Raw genomic sequence first — 26609 nt, forward strand, 5'->3', positions numbered from 1 at the left:
TCCCTCCTGCCTCGCCTTCCGCCCGCCCCTGGGCGGGAGGGGCCGGCCCGCGCGGGCGGTTGGTGAGGGCGCAGAGCCGCTCTGCCGAGGCGGGAAGGCGGGCGCGGGGCGGTTCAGAAGAGCGGGGGTGCTGACGGAGCGGAGCACGATGTGACTCCGCGGGAAGATGAAGCCGAGCGCTACCGAGGCCGCCGACAAAGGAGCGCGTCCCCGTAAGCGCGGGGGGCTGTGGGCAGCGCGGGGGAGCTGCCGCCGTTCGGGCCTTTGGTAGCCGGGGCCGCCATCCCGGCCGGGCTGTGAGGCGCCGCCGCCCGCCTCGTGCCGGCTCTGGGCCCGAGCCGCCCTCGGGCTGGCGCTGCGGGCGGGGGCGGCTGAAAGGGCCTCGGCGTGCCTTGGGGAGTTAAACGTGGTAGCGTGCCCCCAGTGTGTGGGAAATGGCCGGGCTGCTGCTGAGGGAACTGCTCTCCCCGGGCAGGCTTCGCTGGTAGTTGTATACGGGGCTGCTTAGGCCCGGGCTGTGAGAGCGCACCCCCTTTGCGAGAGAGACACTCTTCATTGCTATTGCAGTCCTACTAATGCGCTCCAAACTTCTGATTATCCCCGAGAGGTTTAATATGCGTGCTCCAATATTAATTCCAGTGTTTGTTAGATTTTGAACGGCCCTAGCATGTGTGTGGTGAGCATAACACCATATTTGATCTGTGATCATCTGCAGAATTTTCCTCACACGCTTGCTTATCATCCATCTTTTCTGTTTAGATTCTGGATCAGTTACACCAACATGTGTCTCCTCATTTTCTTATTTCTCTAGTTTTTTTTTATCTTCCAGATCCTACAAAACTGACTGCTGTTCCTGCGTTATTTAGTGTGCTCATAAACCTTACTTAGAGGATTTTCCAACAGGAGAAGTGGTTCTGCTCCATTTCCTAAGACTGTTTCAGGGAGGGAAGGAATACTTAAGAGAGGGATTGTTTTGCATGTTGCCTTTTTGTCTCCAGAAGAGGCCTGCTCACTTCCTGTGGCAGCTCTCATTGTCTCGAACTTCTCCAAAAGAGAAGCAGCTAGGAGTAAGTGAGTGAGAAAGAAAATACAATGTAAAGCCAATACGTGGAATTGTACTTTGAGCAACATGGTCTAGGGAAAGGTGTCCCTGTTTATGGCAGGGAGGTTGAAACTAGATGTCCTGAGGTCCTCTCAAGCCCAAGCAGTTCTATGGAAGCTTGCTCCATCCATTTCCACAATTTAGGAGGTTTGCCTTCCAGAAATGAAACCAAAGTCCAATTATGTTTAAATTGCTTTTTTTTTTACCTCCAGCAGATGGAATACAAGCAAAACCAGAAAAGACAAGATCTTCCCTGAAGAATGTGAAAAAAGACACAGGAAAACCAGAGAAACTCAAATTTAAGCCACTCACTGGGAAGGTGTTTTACCTCGATATCCCATCAAATGTGATCTCTGAAAAGTTAGGAAAGGACCTCAAAGAACTAGGAGGGGTAAGTTAATAATAGAGACTTGCATGAACCTGGGAGGAAAAGTGCATGTGTAATGCCTTTTTTGTGTTGTTAATAACTCCATTTTAATGTTATTTGTAGTTATCTGAGATGGGGGTCTTATTTTTCTGTGTTTGTCTTAAACTTCAGTACCAACAATGAGCTTGTCAATGAATTATTCTGTGGGTTTTTGAGAGAAGCTGCTTTACTGATTGGAACAAAAGTTCTTATTAGGAAGTTTTATTTTCAGTTGATTATTCACCTGGCTTAAAATTTTATCCAAATTTATTAGATTTTATTGTTTGAGGTGATTTTTCTTCTATGCTATGTTGACATGTTTACATGTTACAACTAACAGTGTTCAGCTGCACGTAAAGAGATTAAAGGAAGAGTTTTGTTTATGTTTTCTGTAAGTCAGTAACCTAACTACTTTTTGCACAGACTATCATAGTGTTTTTGAATACTCTTATTTAAATAATAATAATTTTTATAAGCATCTTACTAACTTTTTTCCTGATTCTCCTTTCTGTATGGAAGGAATTCTGATCCAAGCAAATACAGGATATAATAACAATATTAATTGTTAAATTAATATTACTGAATTAATATTACTAAACACCTTTTAAGCACAGAGGCAGAAGGGATCTACTTAAATTGCTAGCTGTTCTGAACATTGCTTTGGCAATTCTTCTTTGACTTCAGAGGGACACTGAGCAGCTTTATGAAAGTTGGTGCTTGCAAACCAAAGTGCTGTATGAAATCATAGTGCCAGTAAGGAATAACAATAACATAGTTTTGAGTGAAGTGCATTGTTTTACATTTAACATCAAGTAAGTGCATGCTGTCATTTGTCTTTCTCTCAAAACCAGAATTTAGGAATTCATGTGTGAAAAGTACGGTCAAAACTCAGAGACTGAAGAAGATTTTTTTTGGCTTATTCTGAGGAGTAAATGCCTCAACCTGAGGTGCTCAACAGTCTCATGATCAACTACCATGTTCTGTTGTTACTTGTGTGGAGTGCACTTAGAAGTGCCTCTCTCTGTATATCTTGTTTCTGTAAAAGATACATAGAGTAGAATTGAAAGGCACAAGTTTCAAGCTGTGTGATTTGTGCTTTCCACACTGATTAGTGGAAAAGAGGAAAATACCTCAAACTGTACAATCTGACATGAAATACCAAGGCAGATAGCTGTTGATCGCACTGTAGCTGGCAATGAAGGAGACTGAAGGAGCAAAATGGAAGAAAGTAAATGCAGAATGACCACATTTTTATACTGCTGAGTATGAGAATATGAACCTACTTAAGACTTTACTTTTTGGAGAAGTGTTATGAAAACTGTAACTGTGAAACACGGTAGCTGTCCTGAAATTTTAGTTTTTCTGCTGGTTCTAAACTCAGTAAATTTATGGTTTCTTGTATATTGTAAATTACATTTGCAAACACCTGCCTTTAAGTTCAGCTGAATGCTTCTGTGTAGTTTCTGTTTATTAAAATTACAGAGAGTTGTTTTCCTTGAATTTGTCTGTTATTCCTTAAGGCAGTGTTTGCATTCTTGTAATTGGAAAGTATTACAAGTAGATAGTAAAAAATAGTTATAATTAAAACAAAGCAAAGCTCTTTTGATAATAATTACAAAATTAAGAAATTGAAATTAGAATTCGTGACTGGTAAGATGCTAGTACAACTTAATTGTCATCCAGATATTTAGAAAATATTTTCAGAAAATATTTTCTTGTTAACTCGGTGTTTTTGAACTTAATTGTTTTAGAAATTTTATCACTTTTCCTTTAAAATATTCTATGTAAAATTGTGTTACTGATCTATTGTCTTCAAATAATTTTTTTTTGTCTTTGTATTTAGAGAGTGGATAGTTTTCTTAGCAAAGATATCAACTATCTGGTGACTAATAAAAAGGAGGCAAAATTTGCACCAGCTCTTGGCCAAACTTCTCCTGTTCCTAGTCCAGAATCTGCACCTAATGGAGGAAATGGTTCGCCTCATCCTAGCAACCGAAAAGATCGACATGACGGAAGTTCATTTAAGACAGTAGATGCAGTAAGTTTCTTAGTAACAATACTGCAAGTCAGGTGCAATCCATGGGATATACTCTTACAATTTTTCTCCCATTTTGTTTCCTAAAGGTGGCAGCAATTCCTTGGGTGAATAAGGGTTTTGATTTTTTTCCCAAACATTCTTTTAAATTAATTCAGGCTAAATTGTTCAACTTAACTAATTCAAACTAATTCAGCAAATTTTTTGAGACTAATTTTAAAAACGATCCATCTTTGCAAATAAACAGAGTACACTAAAATATGTTCTAATATAGTATGTCTGACTTAAAACACTGATGTCGTGTTTGACAGCTGGATCAGGCACATGATGATATCCAGTGATTGCTGTCTCATTAGCAACACAACCTATTAAAATCTGACTGATTTAATGTTAATGCCGATGTCTGCAGAAGCACTCTCTGATAGTAGTAGGAAATAATTTAAATTGAGCATTATGAATATAAAGTTTTTCTGAGCCCTTTCTTAGGGGATCACATTAATTACAACAGTTAGCATCTGAATTTATGCGTGTTTATGTGAAGTTTCTTACATGGGCAAATCTTGTGTCCTTTCAAAATACAGTTGAAAATAATGAGCTTCACTATATATATGGTGCTTATTTAGAAACATGACCAGGCTGCAGACTGGTCTTTACATCACATAGGTGAGGTCACTTCATTTTGCAAACAACCTGGATAGGTGAAGGCAGCTCACTGTGAATAAACAGCAAAAAGTAGAGAAAGGAAATGCATTGGTGGTAGAAAAGCAGGAGGTAAGACAGAGGCTATGATTGCAGTAATTTCACGATTAGAAACCGCACCGTTTTGACTAAAATTTTGCTCCCACACCAGAAATGTGGCTTACACTCAGGAGCGGCTAATATGTGAATAATTTTCTGACATTTACAACCCCGGAAGTGCAAACCGAGGTGCCGAGTCGAGCAACCTGCCAGTAAAACCCGGGACTATGTGATTGTTAAACATTGGTTACTCTGTTGCACCGCGGGTGAAGCCGGCTCAGTCCAGGGAGCGCAGGGGGTGGGGAAGGCGGGGGATTCCGTCCTTCAGGCAGCCCAGCCCGGGGGAGGCAGGGGGCTTCCTCCTGCTGGCCCTGTGGCCGGGGGAAGGCAGGGGGCTCCCGTCCCCTCCTGCCACTGCCGCCGTGGGTGCCAGCGGGCTCGTTCCGCTCCTGCCGCTGCGGGAGCGGGGTGGCTCCATCCCCTCCTGCCACCGCTGCCGTGGATGCCAGTGGGCTCCGTGCCCCGCTGCCACCGCGGCGCAGTGCCGGGCCGGGGCGAGCGAGCCCAGCAACGGCCGACCCCGAGCGGCAACGCCGAGCTGGGCCACTTGGCCCCGCCCCAAGCCCTCACAGCCCGAGCCGAGCCAGTAAACTCCGCCATCCCGCGATTCTGTTACTATTTGGCAACTTTGTTGCACGCGGGTCCTCCCTGCAAACGACAGAGCGGCTTATACTCGGGTGTGGCTTGTGTATGGACAAAGAACGAAATGTTTGCCAGCACCTGGCGATGCGGCTTATAGTCAGTGTGGCTTGTAATTGTGGTTACTGTATTCATGGCTCTAGTTTTCACAAGCCCAGCTGATTAAACCTCATCTTCTGGTGTGTGTCACTGGCTGCCTATTCCCACCATCTACTTTGTTCCAGCACTAACATTGCAGTGGCCTTCTATGACTGAAAATTATTAGTTGTTGGGGTATTTTTTAGTTTTGGGTTTTTTCCCCTTTGACTGTATCAACTGTAATCCTGTAAGAAAAATGCACATAATTGAAAAATTAGCAGTAGAATGAACAAAATGAGACCCTGGTGGCTAACATGTATTTGTTAAGATCAATGTAAGCAATCTCTCTTCACTACAAATGTGTTTCTGTTTTAATGTAGATACGTATGAGCAGAGGAAAGTCCTTGGTTGAAAAAGCAATCAAAGAACAGGTAAGCCAAATAATCAACAAACTTGTGCTTCAGAACTTTGGTGCTTTGTTTTTCTAGAAAACGAGCAGTACCAAAAGTACTCTTAGTAGTTTAAGAGAGAAGTCAGTCACGGAATGCTTAGGCAGAAGTTGAGGGATTGTCCTAAGTGAAGTTTTCAGTTATGTTTTCTGGGTACTTCCTGAAGAATTGAAAGTCTGTGGAGTCTTAGGACAAGTAGTAAAATTTGTCAGGACTGCTAATATAACTAGCATTTGAGAGAAGCTCATGAAGTTAATGTATAAATTTACTATCTTCAAATCTTACTGTAAATGTGACCGTGAAGAACAGATGTGTTTTCTGAAAGTTAAATGTATTCTTTTGGTGGTGAGGTGCTGTAATACAAGGTGAGACCAAGGAGGAGTCTAGGAGAGTATTCTTTTGTCTAGAAGCAAATAATCCACATTTTAATATCAGCTTCATTTTGCATGTTATATTTTTAATTATTTTAAGTAATTACTATGTATTGTTTAAGATTATTAATATAATTAATTGCTTGCAGGACTTAATTCCCTCTGGTAGTATACTATCCAATGCACTGAGTTGGGGAGTGAAGATACTTCATATTGATGGTAAATATTTTTGTTAAATGAAGCCTGACTTGAATGTGTAACATTCATTTAACTGTTCTTTTGTTGAATTCAAAATATTAAGTTATGTCAAACATACAGAAATTGAGTCAACTGAGTATAATTCTCCACTTTTTGGCAGATGTTAAGAATTGCATTGAACAAAAGAAAAGGGAGCTCTATCTAATCAAAAGAGCAGGCAGTTCTTCTAAAGATGTGGTAAGTGCTTCTCTGCCATTTGTAAAATTGCCATTTGTTTCATTAACTAAGAAAACGCTAAGTACTAAAATTCTAAGTACTGCCTAATATGAAGCTTGTAGATTATATTTTAATGAAAATATTTCTCATTTTCAGTATATCACAGACAATATGTCTTGTGAATTGGTTTAAAAACCATCTTTGGAAATACAAAGTATTTGCTGTATATTTCAACATTATTTAAAAATAACTTATTTAGTAGCATTAATTCCATAGTGTGTAGAGCTGTGCTCTTGCAAAGGATATCTAAGAGTCAGAAGCGCTGAACTGTCTGAAATTTCCACTCTGCCTGCCTCAAAAGTAATTGTCAAAAATCAAAATGTATCGTTGTTTTAGTATGCTGTAGATGGTGGCTACGTTGCCTTGCATAATTTTCCCTGTGACACAGTGATTGGAAATTCTTCCATTTTGAAAAATCATAGTTAGGTTTCCTGGAGAAGCTGTCTCTATAAGGAATCTACAACTCTTCTTTCATAGAGAATGAGTATAAAGCTTCTTGAAGCTATTTTGCCAAGTATATGGAGCTGGCAAGTGAAAATCCCCTTTTCTCAGGATTTTAGTCTATGGTGTAGTGAGGCATTAAAGCTTGTAGCTGTTGTGTGCTCCATCTGCAGTTGCTCTGTAGTTTGCACAGTTGTCTAGTTCAGCCATGGGACCTGATAAGTAAATGGAACCAAGCTACCCAGCATGTGTTATGTTGTTTTGGAATGTAATATTGGCCAGTAATGTTCTTGAGACCACATAAAATCCTCTGCCAAATCATCACTGTGTTCATCAGGTTTGTTCCAAGTAATATGAAAGGAGTCTGTACTTTTACCAAAATCAATTATGTTTAACAGCTGATGCTTGAATGTAGACCTCACTTCTTTCTGAAGACAAAATATTCCTCTAAACTTTCGTTTTTATTGCTAAAAATAATAAAAGACACAGCCTGTGTAAATCCATTTAAAAGAAAATCATTGTTTTAATTGGAGATACTTGCTGTTCTACAAGTTTTGGTGGCATTTTGCAACTTGCAGTTAATTAGGATTTATAAAGTATTGTGAAAATGTTACCTGTATTAAAGACTGAACTTTCAACCATGGCAAGATGTTTTTGGGGTGGAGAGAGTAAGTGTATAAATTTACCTTTCTGGATTTCTTTGTTTAGATTTACTTTTAGAAAAAAAAATTGAGGCATTTGAAGGGGAGAACTTCTTTTTTTCAGTTAGAAAGGAAATATTTCTTTGGGAAATATGTTTTCTTGTTCAAAGTACTAATGAGCTTAGTTTCCTGAAAAATTCATCATGAGTATATGAAGTCATGATTAACACAGGGAGACTCTCATAATTTAGATTGTCTACAGTTAAATCTTTAAGTACCGTGCAGAATAATAAAGGGATTTTCAACCATCTCTTTTTTTTCAATAGGGAAAACACATTACTGCTCAAAAGTCAAAAAGTAAGTACTTCAATAATTATAGAGGTTTCTGGCTTGGCTTATTTTCTGAATGCTTTAAAATGTACTACGGTTTTCCGGTGGTCAAATGTGGTGCTGTACTCCAGTTTTTATGTCCAAGAGAAGCATGTAGAGAAACTTTGTGGAAATGAAGTGTTTGTCAAAACCTGTGCATAGTGAGTTCTAAAATAAAGTCTGCTTGTTTATTAGTTACTGGAGCAACTTGATAAATGACGAAAAGCGATTCTCTGTTGATTTTCTTTTCTCTCACTTTGAGCAGGTAGACTGAAAAGTCCATTTATCAGGGTGGAAGATAGGAGTCGGTAAGTGTTCTTTTCTTTCATTTAGTAATGTGATTCTCAAACTGAGCAAGTCAGAATTACTTGAGGAAGTGTGTCCTTAAATCTCAATTCCTTTCTATTTACTGACTTCTGATGCCAAGTGACATCTTAGTGACATACAAATGCCTTTAGCCACCAAATGAGATTGAGCAAGTAGTAGTTCAGTAGGGAATATTTGCAGTAGGTGATGGAAGTGGCAAGTTAACAGGTAACTTCAGTTTGTAGATCATGAGAGTGGGTTCTTTGGGTTACTTCCTACCAAGAAATGAAAGGGAATCCTGAACCTTTACATCTTTTCTTAGATCCAAATCTTGTATCCCAAAAGACCAATAAAACTTTGCATTTTTGCAATGAAAACTGAATTCCACTCCTGTAGTTCCAACTCAATTGCATTCATCTCCTGCTGAGACCCTTTAGATGTAAGTAAAAATAAGTTGTTAGTTAAAATAATTAATTGAAATTAGCTTTAATTTCCTGTTCAGTAATTTCTTTTTAGAAGGAAGAATTGCAAGCTATTAATCTGATTTCAGCATCCACAGTAGCATGAGATTTGATACTTTCCGCCGTGAAGAATTTCATATCGTTCTGGTCCTGTAATCAGTCAGTCTTTGTTGTGTAAGAAAATGCCAGTTAGCCAGAAGTTGAGAGAACAATGAATTATAAAAATAGCTTGGTTCTGCACCTTTAAATTCCTGACTAACTTCTGAGTTAGATGTTGTTTATAATCACTAAATTCTTTGACCTGTTTTCTGTGACACTTTCCTGAATTGAAAAACGGTATTTAAACCTGGTTGTACACTGAATTGGTGCAATAGGTGTGAGGGACATGGGGATTGTGGGGAGAACTGGACCAACAGAGTTGTAAGGATAAAAAAGTAATATATAAATATATGTGAATTTCACAATGTAGTGGAATACTAAACACTTGAAACACTTCTAAATATTTATGTACCATAATGTTTTTTAATGTTTATGCAACGTAAGTAACAATTCAGAAGTAGAAGATGATGTTTTGCTGTTGCTATTATGTTTTCCAGACTTGCTCTTGTACTTTTGCCTGAGTAGCTTATAATAGTAATAAAAGGAAAAAAGCAGATTGACTGAACTCTGCCATCAGCATTTCAGTCAAGTAATTATTCAATATGGGAACTTTTGACATGTCCTATTTTAGAAGTTCTTAATGTATTCAGAGCACTGGTATGGTTGCTAGTTCTGGTATCTCTGAAAGTACAGTGGTATACAGGAATATTATTTTTCTGAAAAATGAAAAAGTCAGTTTTTATACTTGGAATGGTGAATCAACTAGTTTTTTTAAAAGAAAATGACCAAATAATAAATTAAAAAAAAAAAATTGAACGTTGGGAACTGCTGTAGCTACTTCTCAGGAGCACAAAAGCACTGTTGTCCAAATTGCTCTTGGGTTTTTTGGTTACCAACTCACAACAACTAATAGACACACAAGTCATATCCCAAGTAACATTTAAGACTGCAATGGAAACTGAAGCAAAGTATCAAGGAAGGAATGAATGACTTATTCCAAGATATTTGTCTGCTTAGCATTCTGTGTATGTCATGTGTAAAAGAGAAACATTTTTTCAAGATTTTGGACCTGGAGTAATGTATGCAATTAAGCCTTTTTTTCTTTTTTGATTGTTCTCATGCCCTTGTTTTTTGTTAATACAGCCAGTACCGACCATTTTATCTGCAGTTACTGAGTTTTCCATTTCTGAACTATTGTGTTCCAAAGCCGTATAGTCCATTTGAGGTGGAGAAGAAGTATCCTGGTCAAAAGCAGACTCAGTCTAAGGAAAGGTTTGTTGAAAACGTTTTTTAATTAAGGTGTCGGTAGAGAGTTGTTCTGTGAATTGTCCCATAACTACTTGTGCTCTAAAATAATTGCTCGTCTTCTAATTTTCTGTGCTATTTAATACTATTAGCCATGTCTCATCTGATGTATTTTCTGAACTGTTGGTGTCTGTCTCTATCTCTACCCTCTTTATCCTGTTTTTAGTCCTTTTCTTGGGTATACAGATGCATACATCCAAAAATGTGATCTTCTCCTTTCACTGTGGCTCACCATAAGATATTTTTTCCTTTCTGACACTGGTTTCTTCTCTGCCCTCATCTTGGATGCTGTTCAGTAAGTATTTCACAGGAAGTGGGTTTCTTAAGACTTCTTTTGTATTTGTCTATATAGTGCTGAAATAAGTAGTTGAATTTATTAAAGCAGTGATATTCAGTCACAGTACCTAACCATTGTTGATAAAGAGTGTATATTGTTGATAATTTACTGAAATTAGATAGACTGCTAATACTGCTTCAACTCTTCAAAGATAAAAAGTGGATGTCAGCTGCCCAGTAGAATTGCAGCTGGCTTTACAGCAAGTGTTTGTGATACATTTTGGCACTGAGGCTCTATTTGAGCATTGCAGATGCAGGTTGAACTTCAGCAAATCAATTTTATGATTTGAAACCATTTAAAAGTCTTAATTAACTGGTTTTTGTGAATCGGTGTGGGATTTAAAATTTTTTCCTACCTAGATTTTTTCATTGTCTTCTAAAACTGATTCATGTGAGAGACTAAATATATTTAGGTGAAGGGTAGCTTTGCTATATGTTTCTGTATTTAGTAAGTTGCTGCTTTTCTGTACTTGGGGCTGAAAACCTACTTAGCAGTGATACCTGTTTTCTTTATGAAGTGGCTTCTCCACAGTTCTGTCCAGTCTTGACTGTAACACAGTGCTGGAGGTTTCAGCTGTTACTGCCATGATGCTTTTTTTGTTTTTGTTTTTTCTTAAATTGAAAGGAAGGTAGCGGTATGAAAAGGCAAAACCCATATATTGCAGGGGTTACTGCTGTATTAAGGCAGTTTCTTATTGTGTCTCTTCAGAGGATGTTGGAAAGGCCTATTCTTTTTAAAGCATTAAAAAACCAAAAAGGCAGATTTTGTTTAGATTAAGGAACATAGTATATTAAAAATTTCAGGATTCCTAGTTAATATTTCAGTTGGGCACATACCAAAGAGACATTTATGTGGGAAAATGTTTCATTTTCAGCAGGTGACTGTGACCAATGTCAGTTTTGGGAGAGAAAGAGAGAGGGGAATGTTCACTTGTTTTGTCTTTACCTGGGAGAAAAACTTGTTGAAGCAAAGTTGTTCTACTTGCTTCTGCATTGGGTGAGACCTACAGGCTTATTCAGTCTTCAGATGATCCATTCTATTGCATCTATCCTGCTTTATCCTGGTTCTCTGTGAGTGTTACTGTTTTCCAGAGGGAAGGTGTGAAGGCTGGTGTAACAGTTAAGGCACACACACTAGAGTTCTCTGTCCTGGGGAACCCAGGAAATGCTGGGGCAGGGTGTTAACTATACTATGCTTTATAAGCTAGAGATTTTTCAAGAGAGATTTTTAGATTTACTATCCTGAGGTTACATCTATGCAGATTCTTGGTAAAATCTGTCAGTGATTTTTGGCTAAACAGGAGATGGAACTATTCATTCAAAGTAGAAAGGAAGTAGGGGTTGATGACTTTGCTTTACTGCTGGTCTATCTACCTTAGGTAGTTTAATAGTGGATTGCAGCAAGCAGTAGTTCTTCCCAAATGAGGATTCTGAAGATTATGGAGGAGCTGTTGAAAACTTCATTGTATGTTAATGTCCAGAGAGAACTTGGGGGTTCATTTATTTGCATTCCCACTTACCCTTTACTAGAAAAGCAGAACAAAATGGTGTTTGGTCAGCAAATTCAAAATCATGTTTAATCAACAGTGGGTGTTAAAATCTTTTTTTTACTAGTTTGGGTTTTGTCAGCTGTGCACAGAGAGTTCTAAATGTCCTTTGATTTTTATTTCTTTAGCAATTTTGGGTCTACCTGTCTTCTTGCAGTAAATGTTTCTGGGTTTTGTTTGTTTGATTTTAAATCTATGTATAAGTCTGGGGTTTTTTAAGTGTTGACTAACATAATATAAATAATTTAAGGGGAAATAAAAGTTTGTTTCATTTGTTTGTTTTTTTTAAGTAAGAATGAGCATACAGTGAGGGGCAAGTTGAGCACTCAGTTCCATGTTTAAGACTCATTTATATTCTCTTAACAGAAACAAAATAAACAGTGACAAGGATTGTGGAATGCCTGCTCAGTTTCCTCAGAAGGACAAAAAAAAGAGAGGATATTGTGAATGTTGTGGGAAGAAATACGAAGATCTGCAAACAGTATGTGAAATGTCAAGTATATGCTTTGATACCATTATCTTTAATGTGGTATCACCAGAGGTTTCTCTATAATTTTTTATTTTAAAATATTTTTCACAATAACCAGCAAATGAGTATTTTTTCCCATGTTAGAAGCAGCAATTAAGAATTAAAACCTAAGGCACTAGTAATTCATGTCTTAGCGATACTGGTAGTAAATTAATTGTATTTACTTACTCCTTGTGGTGCTGTTGACTTGTATATTCATATGTGTAATATTAGATTTATTTCATACTTTTTCTTTATTGCAGCATCTTGAAAGTGAGCGGCACCAAAATTTTGCACAAAGCACACAGTATAAAGTTGTTGATGATATAATCTCCAAACTAGTTTATGAGTTTGTTGCATACAAAGATGATGATACAAGAAAAATAAAAAGGTGAGTTATATGTTGTAAATTCTAAAGACTGTGGGAGTCAGGACATTGAACATAAAGATAGTTCTGAAAGTTTGGAATAGAACAGGATAAATTCATGGTTTTAAGGGTGAAATAAATCACGGAAATTTTCAATGTGGTTGTATGTGGCAAATCAGTTCTGTAAAGCAGAACTTAGGGGGAAAAAAATCAGTTGTGCAGATGACATCAGAGAAAGATGAGACTGAAAGTTGCCAGAAGTTGTCCTACTTATCTTCAGCTCCTGTTACACAAAATCTACTGTACTGAAATATTGCTAACAGAAAGACAGCAATATCTGAGCATCTTGCTCTGAATGCTTTCTGGCGTGTTTAGTAGTTTAAAGGCAGCAAATCGGTCAGTCTGGTCTCCTTAAGTGTGGAAAAACTTCCTACCTGTGCTCTAAACCTCTTCCCTTCTGTGCTGCCTGTGCAGGACAGAGAAAGCAAATGTTCCTTTCTTTGTAGTCCCAGTGCTTGAAAGGCTTGTTTGGTGTCTTGGACTGTAGGCACCAGGATACCCAAAGCAGTAACACTATTTAAGGTTGCTCTAATTTTTTGGAAATGAGTCAGGAGATAAGGAATAACTTTCTTGTTTGTTTATTTAAAAAAACCCCAAGTAATGAAGAAATAAAGATATTCTTAGTGAAATCAAAGGAAATGCAAATAGAACCAAACAACTGATAGCCTAATAAAGCAAGCCTTTATTTCTTTTGTGATTTCAAAATACTCAGAGTTGTTGGGTTTGAAATCCTGTCAAGAAAATCATGTTAATTTTGTGTGTATATATCAAAGAATATTTGTAAGTATTTATAGCCATTGCATTATATTCATCAAATTCTTTTGTTCTTAATGCCACTGTAAATTGAGATTTACTGAAATACTAGACTACTTGTGTTTTTAAAACAACTTCATGAGCTATAGAAATCAGTAAGAAAACATCAAAACTGTAAGGCACTCAGCTCCTGTAGAAAGTGTGTTACTACCCTAAATATATCTTTGCTTGAGGAGTAAAAACAAAAGCTCCTTTGTCAGTTCAGTTGCTTTTCTAGAATAAGTTGCATATGGAGTTACGTTGCGTGGGGTTTTTTGTTTGTTGATATTTTTAAACAATTTCATTGTAGGACAAAATGTGGCACAGGATGTTTTTCTCCTATTATTGGAAAGATAACCAGACCAGATGAGCTGAAAGAGCGACTGAAAAGGCAATGCACTGCTTTGAAAACTTATTCCTGGAAGGATACTGCAATGCAGGCACTCAAACTGGATTGCCAGCCTGCAGAAGTACAACCAAATTCTGTGCCAATACCTCCCCATGTTTCTGCATCTGTCTGTTCAGTTCTTTATTGTCACCCATCACAACCTTCAGAATTGAAAAGTAGGTTCAGACTTAATAATGAAAATATTGAGACTGATTGTTCCTGTGCTATGAAGTTAAGAGAGACTGTTGTATCATCAAATTCCATACAAGCACCCCTTCAGAAAACTGACAAAGTGTACACAGAGAACTTGTCTCAAGCTTCTGAGCCATTCAGCAAGGATATACTGGAACCAGATGTAAGTAAAAAGAATGTACAGTGTTTTCAAGAAGGAATGGTAACTTTATATTCTCATACCCAAGTTACAGATTTTAGTGAAAAAGACAAAAGCTTCATGCAGCAAAAACGAAAATTAAATAATGCAGTCATTCTACCAGCAAAGTGTTTGAAAAAAACAGATGCCAATCCTACATTTGTCAAGAAACATCACGATTTATGTGATAATCATCAACAAATGCAGCACAATGTCGTTCTGGAGGCTGAGGTATCTGATACTGCTGTGAACAAAGAACTTAATGCATCAGCTGCCAGCACTGCCCACAGTTCACCGTCTGGAAAGCTGCACAGAAAAGTGAACCTTAACTTGAGAAGGAATAAAAGAGAAACCTGCAAACAGAATATGGAGTTATGTGTGAAAAATTCAGATAGACTATCTGTTCCTGACGAGAAGAGAAGCACTTGTAGCTTACCACTGCAGACCCTATTGGAGTTATTTCAGACAAGTGAAAAAAATTCAGAATTTGGAGGTTTTTCAACTTACACTGAGAACAAATGTTCAGTGGGCATAAATGATACATGTGAAGGGCAGAATGCAAATGTTATGTGGTCATTATTTTCCTCTTCATCCTCATCTCCATTTTTTGGATTTTAATACTTGTTTATTTAATATAATGATTTTTAAATTGACTTGAAAATTTAAGATTCTATTCATGAAGATTTAAATTGCTGTATTATATGTACAGATTATTTGGTTTTCAAGTTTTTTAATGCAAAAGCTTCTGTATATAAATAAAGTATGAAAAATAAAACTAAGTTTGGCTTTGGTCGTGTGTTTTGGGTTATTTTTAAGGGTGCTGCTTTATTGTGTCTGGTAAAAGGCTCTGACGCCACATTTGGATTAAATGAATTGCTAGGCAAAGCATGATGCCATTGCACTTAAATAATTTTCTAAAATCATTGACTATGCTGCATTTTGAGTAACCACATTACAAATAACTGGATGTTCTCCTGTAAATAAGGTAGTCTGTTATTCACTGATTACTGATGTTTTGCAGGCATTTGGTTTTTCTGTTTCTTCTGCTGCTTTAATAGAGAACACAGTAACAAAGATGCATTACGTTGTTTCACTACTCTGATGTATTATTAGTAAATTATTGCACTAGAACTAGCTCTGTTGTGTATTTCAGCTTATAAGAAAGCAGTTAGATGTATATATTTTCATTGGGGGAGAACAAACAAACAAGAAACCAACAGGACAGCTAGGTTTCTGAATTTGTTTGATTTTTTTCTTTCAAAGTAGCCAGCCTGTTGGATTGGCTTTACTCAGAAGCTAAGTGAAAGACACAAGTGAGAGTTGGGAACATTTTTTTTAATAATGCAGATCTTTACCAGAGCTGATTTCTTTCAGAATTTCTGTATCTGTAAATCATGAGAGGGCACAAGTATGAAATTACAAGAGACAAAGCTTTATTAATAGATGTAGAGTGCCTTAAGGTCATCTAAGAGATCTCAACCACAGAAATTACTTTCATTAATTTTTGCATAAAATACTTGTTGGCATTTTCATCTTTTGCCCATTTAATATTCTCAAACTTAGTGCTCTTACAGTTAAAGTGCTTTAATGTTGCGGGCTGCTGTCTGTCCTTTATAGATAGGCTATTTTCTGTGAGGGTAGGTAAAGCTGCTTGGAGTGCAGGAATGGGTGGGGAAAATGATGTAAAATTCCTTTACAGAGGGTTTGAATTGGAAGCTTAGTGATAAAAGTAGCTGCTTAGGGTTGCCTTTTTCTTCTGTTAAAGTAATTGCGTGTACAGTCTGGTGAGGACTGCTTTTGGCTTCTCCATCTTACTGGTCACTTCTGGCTTGATTTGTAGTTAATTCTGATGTGGATTTGCATCCTGAAAATATAGAAAGCCGTTACAGAAATGAGCCATATTGGCATTTTAGAGGAGTTGATCTTGAATGTGTATATCTGTATTTATTTTTTGCCTGTAAATTGCCAATATATCGTACTCAAGGACTGGGACTTTAAAATAGAAGATTAAGCAATTATTTTGTTCTTCATTTTGAGTGACACTTTAATGATTACTCTCTGCTTCAGTGAGTTCAATATATTTTAGGAGCAAGTGTTTTGACTGTTTTTCTTCTACTGAGATAATTTTGTTTGGTTGGAGGTTTTTTGTTGGGTGGCTTTTTTTTGTTGTTGGTTGGAATTTCTCTGTGTGTGGGTTTTTTTCTAACTTTTGGTTTAGTCTTTAAAAGTAAAATTAAGAAAAATTTGCTTTTCTTCCTAAAGCATTGCAACCATCTGCCAGTAACTATCTCTTGCTTCTGCCTCCCTTGCTTTCATCCCTGGGGCACACACTCCCTAGCCCTGGTGGCCCCCACCTGGGATGTGTGTGCATGGCTATTGATATGCATCAGGATTCCTGCAACATTAAGGGTGAATAGTAGAAGAAGTCTCTGTTGGTAAATCTACTCATCAGATAAACAGTGTGTATGTTTTGCATATGATTAAATGCAGTCCTAGAACATGTTAGCTCAACAGGCACTGCAAAGAAAAGTTGGGAATGCATTGGAATTGGGCTTTAGAATCTTGAAGGGAAAAAAAAAAATCTGAGGTTTGTCATTAAAATGTGAAGACTATTTATTGTAATCCAGAACAAGATAGGAGAGTCACTGCTACTGGTTGCAAAAAGCAGTTCTAGTCATGATGCAGATTTTGTTTAGTGGTCACTTCAGTGTGTGTTGAACAGTCCCCTTTGTTGTATGTTTGGTAGGTATCACAAGCCACAGTAAGCCTATTAACTATTTCTATAACAGATTGACTTAGCATATTTAATTATTTTAATGTAGTTATTATCTTTTAAGCTTGTTAAAAAAACACCTCTACAATTTGGTCCTGGTTTGGAGAACAGGCACTGCCAAGAAAAAGGCAGGAGCTCCTCCTGAAATGGAGAGTGAAAAGCCCCTCCCTCCAATTTATTATAATTTGGAAATTAAGGGGCTCTCAGGCAAATATATGGGTTTAGGAATAACAGTTCTGTACTGATATATCTACAAGACAAACAAGAACAACATCAGCTATGAAAATCAGTGGCAAAACAGAAAAAATAACTCAGTTCCAGTCCCTTTTCCAGTCACAGACACTCTTCTCTTCTGCACAGTCCTGGTGGGGACCAGGGTAGACCCCTCACGGCAGCAGCAGTAGCAGGTGGGAGCAGGGAGGTAGAGGCAGAGGCGGCAGGGCCGTGTCCCAGGTGGGAGAAGGGTGGAGGAAGACTCCGCTCACTGTTTGGGTCCCGGTGCTCAGTGCTGTTTCTCAGAGGCAGGAGGCTTCAGTAGAGCCAGGCGCAGGGCAAATCCCACCACAGAGAAACCTCTCTCCTCGGCGTTCTGATGGTGAGTGTCCCAAGGAAAAAAACGACCAACCTCTCAAACCCCCAAACACCACCAGTAATTGAGGGAGTGAGACAGCTCCCACCCATCCCTTTTGTCTTGAGCAATCAAAAGCTGAGGGAGCTGCCAGCTAACTTCCTTCGCATGATAATGGGAAAAATTCTCCACAGAGAAAGATTAAAACCCCCCCCAACATTATCCACCCTGAATTTTTCCCATGCCAACATACTACATCAAATTAAAGCCTTAAATTTATATACATACATGCAGTTATAGACACAGTATTATATGTAGTTCACCCTAGAACAAGGTCTCCTTGGGCTATGCATCGGGTCTCTCCATCCTTTTGCATCACCCACCAGGTACAACCTGGTCCTTGAGCAAAAACCACCCCACGGACAGGATTGTCTTTGCTGGAGGCAGAGTTCACCGAAACAGTTTTCCCTAGTATACCTCTCATGTGTACCACTGGAACCTTATCTCCATCTGGTGTTCCCAAGAGCTCAGATTGGGCAGGACCTGCTTGGTTAGTGGAGCCTGGGGTAGTCACTGACATGTGGCTTTTGGCAGATTACTCTCCCAGTTCTTGAAAGCCCCCCAACCCAGTGCTTTCAGGGTGGTTTTAAGCAGGCCATTGCATCGTTTGCAGGGCAAATCTGACCACAGAGAAACCTCTCTCCTCAGCATTCAGACGAGTGAGTGTCCCAAGGAAAAAAACGACCAACCTCTCAGACCCCCAAACCCCACCAGCGATTGAGGGAGGGAGACAGCCCCCACCCATTCCTTGAGCAATCAAAACATGGGGGAGCCGCCCAGCCGACTTCCTTAGCATGATAATGGAAAAAATTCTCCACAGAAGAGGAAGAGTAAAACCCCCTCCAACCCCCAACAGCTTTCTACAAAAGTTTGAATTAATTTATGTTACAATTTGAAAAAATAAATGTGGAAGGATAGTTGCTAGAACATTTGTCTCTTTGATTTCTGCATAGAGAAGAGAATTGAGTGTTTTCAAAGCATGTGGTGGTGTTCGTGAGAAATGTCAGTTCATACAAAGAGTACCTCTCTGCTCACTAAAACTGCAGTTGTAATGGCAAACCTTTATTTATCTGTATGTATTTGTGATAATCAGATATTATATAATTACATTTTGAACTCTCTTCATAGGGATTTCTTCTAATGCACTTCATTTTTGAGTTGTTTTGTTTTCTGTGACTTTGAGGAGCAGAAATGTTGTGTCTGTTCAGGTAAGTTATATTGTGGCTGAAACAGTTCCCCATCCATATGCGTGCACGGGGTGTACCTACAGACACTCCTGTGGGGATTAGTGATACCAACCACTCACACATAAGGAAGTTCTGCAGTAACTTCTGAGATTCATGCACCCAGGTAAGCCCTGTGCTCTGCAGCAGCATCTCTGTCGGCAGCTCTTGCCCATCTTGACACAAAGCAAGGGGTGACAGTCGAGCTGGCTTTCCTGTTAGGAAGTTAGTTACAACCTGAGGCTTTTGGCTCCTTAGATATACCTGTGAGGGTGTGTGCACCTTCATCCCATATCTGAAGAAGGCTCAGCTCCGACACACTCAGCTAATGTAGCTGGTGATGGTGTCTGTGAAGCTCTGTGGCAGCCTCTGAGTGAAGGACTGTTAAAAAAATGGTAGCTACTCCAACTCCTGAAATTACAGTGGGGCATGTGAGCGCAGGACAAAAAGGTGAATCCCTCCATGTTCTCCAGCTGGAGAATCTTTGTGAACTGTGTGGTCCATGTGGCCTCTGGGCCATTGGCTAATAAGCACCAGGAGCTGCTAAAGGCTGATCATGCTGGGCTTTTTGATCATGTTGACAGTTGATACCACAGAAGCATCAAATCACAGTCTACCTTGGTCTTACACTGAGTACTCAGAGGTGGGAAGCACTTCCTTGCCCTAGTTTCATTCTGTAGATGCTCAGAATCTGAGAATTTTTAAGACACGCAATTAGATCGTGTAAAGAATTATGGGAAATTCCTGAAATAGTGAAGTGTAAAATAAAACTACAATTAAATGTGATCAAGCATTCATATCCTTCTTGGGTGACTAGTTTGGAAGTTACTTGCATCACAGCAGGAAATTGACTCCCCTTTATCCCTCTCATTTTTTCCATTATGTTTCTTCTAATGTAAATGTTCTTCTGGAAAATAAGCTATTTTCTTTCAAGTGCTTATGGCCACTCAGATTTAGCTGTAACCTCTATATGCATCTAATCACCACTCTTGAAGACAAATGAGTGGAAATTTTAGCAACCAATTGCTAAAGCCAATTGTACAACTTACATACACAGAATATATGTAGGTGGACTAGAAAATTAATACCAAAGTTTATTTCTTAGCATAACTGGTCCTCTGGACCATGTAAGGATATTATTTATGCTTGCACTTCATTGCAAAAATGAATGTGGTAATACCACAGAGTCACCGCTGGTAATGTGTAGCAGGTGAAGATAAATGTGAGTAAAGTCAATAACCGGTTTACAATCTCTGAAGGTAATAAGAGATTACTAATTTGGGGTTTTTTACCATGAATTCTCAAATGTTACTTTCTGGTTCTTTGCTTTAGATAGTGCAGCTATCCAAAATAAATGCTGAGCACCCCAGATACAGCACTATAAAAATGTTTGGGATGGAAAGGAGATGTTTGGATGTAGTCCAATTTCATTTGGGATAAAGAAGTTGTAGATTCAGATGTCTGTCTATAATATTTTTGTTTGTTTGGGGTTTGTTTTTGGTGGGGGTTTTCCTTTGTTTGTTTTGGGTTTTTTGTTTGGGGTGGGGGGTTTTTGGTGGTTTTTTGCTGAGTTAATGGGAGATCTCACTTCAAGATTGAGTGTTGAATATTTGTTGAGTATGTGGATAGCTGGCCACAAACCCCAGACTTTCTCTGTGACCTTCAGTACTGGAGGCAGTGGAGGGGAAGGTGCTGGTCTCTTCTCTCTGGGGACTATAGATAGGACACAAGGAAATGGGAGGAAACTGGTAATGTCCAGACTGGACATCAGGATGAGGTTCTTCATTGAGAGTGTGGTTGGTCACCAAAACATGCTCCTCAGGGAAGCAGTCCCCAAGTCAAGAGTTAAAGCATTGAATGACACCATTATATGTTACATTTTTAGGTACATGAAGAGAAGGGAGTTGGATTTTTTGATTCTTATAGATCTCTTCCAACATGAGATATTCTGTGAGTTGCTAGAAGAAGAAAAAATCTGTCCCCTGATGTGAAAGAGTTCGTTGCTAAGAGGTGGGTAGTCTACCACAGTCCTCAGCAATGTTGAGGAGCTCCCAAGAAAGTATAACTAGGAGGTGAATCTCTATGTTCTCTGCATGATTTCCCAAATTAATGTGAAATCACCATCAAAGAAATTTAAATACTTCTCTGAAGGCTTAAGCCTGTCAAATAACCCATTCCTAATCAATGTGTACAGTAAGAAGGGACTTCAGACATACAGATCCGGATTTACTTCCTTGTGATTTAGATCCTTCAACATAATATAGAAATTTTCTTCAATTTATATGAGTCTTCTCCTTATCTTCATGTTCACCACAGAAGTGATAAATAAATAAGCCAAAGAGTAGAAGATATAAGTGAGAGAGGTTTGCAAGGAGAGGAATGTAAAACCTTTTTCATCTCTGTTTTGGCTAATTGTTTCTAGCACTCACACTTTTAAAATGCCTTTATCTTTGTATTAGTTGCTTGTATTTCTAAAAAAACCCAAAACAAACAAACAAACAAACAGTCAATCAAACAAAAAAAAACCCCACAAAAAAAGGGTCCTAAATATTATTCTTAAAATTAGTGAAGGGCTGGCCCAATAGAATTGGCATACTAAAAAAAGGACTGCATTTATGAAACATATGCATCATATGTATCATACCTCATCATATCCATTGAGCACACAGACTGGATAAAACTCTGATTTCATAGTTGTTATCTTAAAGCAGCCAAGCTTTGGCTGGTGCTATGTTGGTGAACCTTCCATGTGTAACACCTACACTAAATCTGAACATGGGTGAGCAAGAGAAAAAAGAAATCTGTGACATACTGATTCAGGAAATGAGTGTATAACTGTACTGTGTATCTGCTGCTGAACAGTGTAATGTCATGAAACCTAATGTCATGATGAATTCTTGCAGAAATACTGATAGAAGCAGCTGTGAAATAGTGTGCTAGTGGGGAAAGTTTGGTCTAATTGAAATAACTGCAAGGGTTGGCTGCAGCCTGAAATGTAAGGATTTATGAGTTTCAAAAGAAGATTTAAGCATCATATTATAATACTGATTTTTTCTTTGCAATAAATAGCACTTTCTCATTTTCTTTATCCAACCCACCCATGGTCTTTTTGACACCCCACACCAGAGTTTTATAAGCTAATTTTGCACAGTTTCAGCAGCTGCTTCAGGATGGATACGTTGAGGTAATAGTGCATCTGGCCTGTAGAACCTGGCTGCAGCATAAGCAGGACAGCATAAAAGTTACTAGCTGCTTTCTCCTCAAAGTTACTGTATATCATGCAATGCTCTACTGTTATCTTCAGCTTGTTGGATTGTCATTTTGTCTGCTTCTATATCACAGAAATAAACTCTGAGAAACTGAATTTCCTTCATCTATCCTCTAACTGGTTCCTTTCACAAGACGATATGTGTAAGTAAGGTGAGCCCTACAGAGGAATCGGGCCAGGAGCGCCGGCATTCCTTGTCGGGTGGCTCCGGGGAGCCAGGCAGGCTCTGCCGAGCTGCTGTGCCCGGAGCACCGTCCTTCCCATGGGGAGCCGTGGGAGGCAGAAGGCAGCCCGGCGGCTGGAAACGCTCCTAAGGGCAGAAATAGAGGTGCCAGGTGTCCTGGCTGTGGTCCGTGCAAGCAGTGCAATTAAAATTGACCTGCATCATGGTTTTAGGATATTTTGTTTGTTTGTTTGTTTGTTCTTTTTATCTTTGAGACTACAACAAGAAGCAGCTTTCAGTGGCATGATCTGTGATGCCACCTCCTCCTTTATGTGTTTACAACTGGTACAAGCCGTCCAGTGGGTAGTTAGACTTTGTATTCTCTCGCCTGGATGGGCATCGAGCTGCATCTGCAGCTGCTCTGACATCCCTCCTTCTTTCTCTGCTCACCTCAGCAACTTGCCATGGCCGTCCTTGCTATCGCCCCTTCCGAAAACAGCGGGGAAAGAGGTGCATCAGGCCACGGCCACCCTTGCCCCATTTTCATAAAGAAATGTAGTTAAGGAAGGTGAGGGACACCGTGCTGAGAGGCAGCACTGCTGCTCTCGGCTTCCCGGTAGGTGGGAGTGTAGAATTGGGTTGCAGATGCAGCCATCCCTCCTCTGAGGGAGAATTATTCTCGCGTTTCGGGGTTCGGACATCGTGGAGACTCCTTGACACTTCTGCCTCTTGCTTAGTCCAGGAGAGCATGTTGTAACCTGAAAGGAATTATTCTGCCTTGTAATCCTCTCCTACTCTCTTTGTTAAAAAAGCAAGGAGGGAGTAGAAATTTAAGAAAGAAAAAAAAAAATGTCATCGAGAAGAAAATGAAGGTTTGCTCAGAAAATGAGCACGTAAAGGAGGAGAGAGGGGCTGGCGGCGGTGAGGGCAGGGAGGGAGGGAAAACGCCCCGGCTGCCTCCCCAGAGAGCCGCCGCCCTCAGCCGCGGCTGTCAGCGAAGGCGAGTTCAGCGGCGGGGGCTCCCTGAGCCCCGGAGCGGTGCGGCACCGGGCCGGCCCCACGGGGCGGGGGCGACTGCGGGATCCCTGCGGCGCTGCCCGGCCCCGGGGCTTCCCCTCCGCTCTCGCCCCGCTCCCTCACGCCCGGGCAAACGACTACATTTCCCAGCACTTCCCTCTTCCAAGCGGGCTCTGCGGGGAGCCTCGCCGGCTCTCGCCATCTCCTCGGCTGGCAGGGGGCTCGGCGCGGCGGCGGGGCGGAGCTCGGCAGCCCCGGCCCCGCAGCCCCCCCGGCCGTGCAGGCGCGGAGCCGGCGGCGCTCGGAGCGAGCGGGGCGGCGGGCAGCGCCATGCGGGCTGCCGCCTGCCTCCTCTACCTGGCCCTCGGCGCCCTGACAGCGGCCCCAGGTGAGTGGCGGGGGCGGCGGGGAGGGGAGGACGCTGCGCCGAGGCTGCTGCGGAGCCCCATGGAAACGGAGCCCCCGCTGCAGCCTGCGCGCCGGGGGCGAGGGCGCAGCCGGGTGACAGTGCCTCCTCTCCCCTGCGCAGGAGGCGCCGGGCCGGCGGCAGCGGCAGCGGGGCGGCGGGGCCAGAGCCCCTTCGCGGAGCGGCAGAGCATCAGGCCCCTGCGGCTGGTGTCCGGCGAGGGCGGCGGCGGGGCGCGGTGGCCGGCGCTGAGCACGCGGGTGCGGAGCGAGGCGGCGCGGGCACAGGTAAGCGCCGGGCGGGGGGACCGGGGCCGCGCCCCCGCGGCTGGGCCGGAGTGCGGAGGGAGCCTCCCGCAGCCTCCGCCGGGGGGGTCTGCACCGCCGGAGGATGGACAGCGCTCGGCGCGGAGCGGTGCTCGGCGCGGAGCGAGGCTCGGCCCGACGCGCGGCTCGGTTTCCCGCAGGAGAGCGGGGAATGCCAGTCCTGTGCAAGGGCGCCCGAATTAGTTAAGATGGTCCCCGTGCCTATTAATGCCCAAGCCCGGCCGGCAGCGGGGCCCGGACGAGCGCAGCCCGTGCCTGCGGCGTCCGGGGCACCCGAAATGAAAGTTGCGGTGCCTTTGCGACAGCGGGGCTCGGAACGCTGCGGCTTCTGGCTGGAGCGTGGGCAGTGTGGGTTGGTGTTCTGTGGACTCGGATGTGATTTTAAAAATAGAGATTGTATATCGGAAGGGAAGAGCTTGAAATGTTACATGTGAACTAAACACAGGATTTAACGTACTTACTGCCTGCTGCCCAACCCAATTTTCAAATTCCGTAGAATCACAGAGTCCTTAAGGTTGGGAGAGCCCTCTAAGATCATTGAGTCCAACCATTAAGCTTGCTCTATTTGTATTAAAAACAATATTTCTGTTATATGAAGACCAATCCCTATAACTTTTAACAACCTCATTTTGTATTAAAATACAGTGATTTTTATCTTGACCCGTTCTGTTTGAGGTGGTACATGGCTGTTACAGCTGAAGGAAATAAACATTGTGTCCATATTGTTACAGATGTAGAACATGAAATGTGAACATTTGAGGTAACTGCTGACATACAGGATGAGTTGCAGGCCTCCATTTCCTCCTTTTCCAGTTGACTACTCTGTTTAAGAAACAAAATAGGTGAAAAAGTTATCATATTTCTTTTTTTAAAAATATAATCAATGAAGTATAAGAACCAATAGCTTGCATTCTCTTTGTTTAGTTAAATAATAAAGAAGCTCTTCATAGCATATGTATTCTCTTCTGGATGTAGCTTACTCTATGTAAAGATTTTTTCAGATATAAAGACCATATTTACAGTACAATAAAATGCAGTTCTCAAAGTTCATAGTGCTTTGTTCAAAGAATAAAAAAAAAATTCTTTAAGCATTTCAAGATTTTTGAAGACCCCCAAAAAATCACAAGTTCAAACACTTCATCACATGTCTGTTTTAAACTTAGTAATGGTTGCATTTTGCTTCAATATTAGGCTTAAAATACAGAACAAAGTGCTAATTAATGGGTTTTGTTTTTCTGAATGTCTCAGCTTTTATTTATCAAATCTTTTGCTCATAAAATTTTCAAGTCATCCTGATCTAGTTAAGTTGCTAGTATGAATATTAGTCTAAGCAGAAATAAAAAGTAACACAGGTGGTTAGAAAAGGGTTAAATACATTTATTTCACAACAACCTCCACAGTAAACCAATGTTAATGTGTAAAAACTCTGGTGTAAAGGTGAAAACTACTACAACTTTTCTTCCTGATCAAGAAGTTTCCCCACTGCTGCTTAAAATATTCCCAACCTCTTCCATGGTATCCAATGGTTGTCATGGAAGGATACAGTAGCTGACAGTGCTTTGGACAAAAAAAAATGCCAAGCAGGCCCAACCAAGTGAAGCAGTACAGATTTTCTGTGATTCTGGCACAGAGCATGTTACATCCTAATTGCAGGATATTGAATCCCTTGCCCAGGACCAGGGATCTGAGTCAGCTTGGCGGTAATGGACCAGCAGTGTGGCTGACTTTGCTTAACTGAAGTTGTGCAGGAGCTGCATTTAGTGAGGTAATTATGAAAGTTATAGACTAACTTCAGAGTGCTTTGGGTGTCTGGCGAATGTCACACGAAGTTTAAAGATACTGGATTCTGCTCGTACATGAAGAGATACCCATGCCTGCCCTGAAGAGTTAACAGCCAGTGGCACATAAAGAGTAGGGGAACAAAAGTGCCCTCTCTACATCAATAACATTTCCATATGTTTTTGTTTGTTTTATGATTAAATACACACTATGGACTGTCTCCATATTCTATCCATTGCTAATAGTCTTTGAGTAGCTGTATTTGAGAGTTAAAAGAGCTGGACTTGAATACAGATTTCAAACCAAGTGGCCTCCTGGACTAGTTATAAGGGAGCCTGCTTCTTTGAGGAGGTAAAGGCATTCAAGAAGAATTCCTGGTGAGTGAAGGACTAGCAACCTTGTCTAGAGAAACAGAGATACCTGAATGGGAAGGTGCACTCAGAGGTCTAGGCAACAAGGCTGTAGTTGCATTAATGTAAAACAGTGTAGCTGTGTTTTGAATCGGATAAAGATAAAAGGGAGGGAGAGATAAGCTGGAGAGAAGGAAGTTGCATTAAATCGGATTGGATTCCTTTAATTCCTGGATGAAAGCTTTAGCTGCAGAAAGGGCAGAAGTTGAACAAGAAGGATGCAAGCCTCAGTTCAGGACAGCACAAAGGGAAATGAAGATGATCATGCAGAGGA

At 40.6% G+C, this 26609-nt stretch overlaps 1 protein-coding gene across 6 annotated transcripts; it reads left to right on the top strand.

The window, feature by feature from the left end:
• The first annotated feature begins 48 nt into the window (after positions 1-48).
• DBF4 (DBF4 zinc finger) lies at positions 49-15132 on the top strand. 6 transcript variants are annotated; one of them, XM_033077846.1, is made up of 13 exons: positions 49-212; positions 1315-1493; positions 3352-3546; positions 5439-5489; positions 6028-6097; positions 6237-6313; positions 7761-7791; positions 8066-8111; positions 9813-9941; positions 10141-10269; positions 12224-12338; positions 12629-12756; positions 13895-15132. In XM_033077846.1, exons 1-13 carry the CDS (start codon positions 167-169, stop codon positions 14958-14960), a joined length of 2262 nt encoding a protein of 753 aa, XP_032933737.1. In that variant the 5' UTR covers positions 49-166; the 3' UTR covers positions 14961-15132. The 6 variants fall into 6 exon arrangements, with proteins under 6 accessions (XP_032933737.1, XP_032933745.1, XP_032933755.1 ...); XM_033077854.1 differs by having other exon boundaries at positions 8069-8111; XM_033077864.1 differs by having other exon boundaries at positions 1318-1493.
• Positions 15133-26609: the final 11477 nt, after the last annotated feature.

The sequence above is a fragment of the Catharus ustulatus genome, chromosome 1, assembly GCF_009819885.2.
Source record: "Catharus ustulatus isolate bCatUst1 chromosome 1, bCatUst1.pri.v2, whole genome shotgun sequence".
NCBI lineage: Eukaryota > Metazoa > Chordata > Aves > Passeriformes > Turdidae > Catharus > Catharus ustulatus.

Excerpts from the sequence above, each read along its gene's own strand:
- DBF4 (XM_033077846.1), top strand. The coding sequence starts at position 167 with ATGAAGCCGAGCGCTACCGAGGCCGCCGACAAAGGAGCGCGTCCCC. Across the intron at positions 213-1,314 it reads CGACAAAGGAGCGCGTCCCC|CAGATGGAATACAAGCAAAA; the intron begins GTAAGCGCGGGG and ends TTTTACCTCCAG. Across the intron at positions 10,270-12,223 it reads CTCATCTTGGATGCTGTTCA|AAACAAAATAAACAGTGACA; the intron begins GTAAGTATTTCA and ends TTCTCTTAACAG.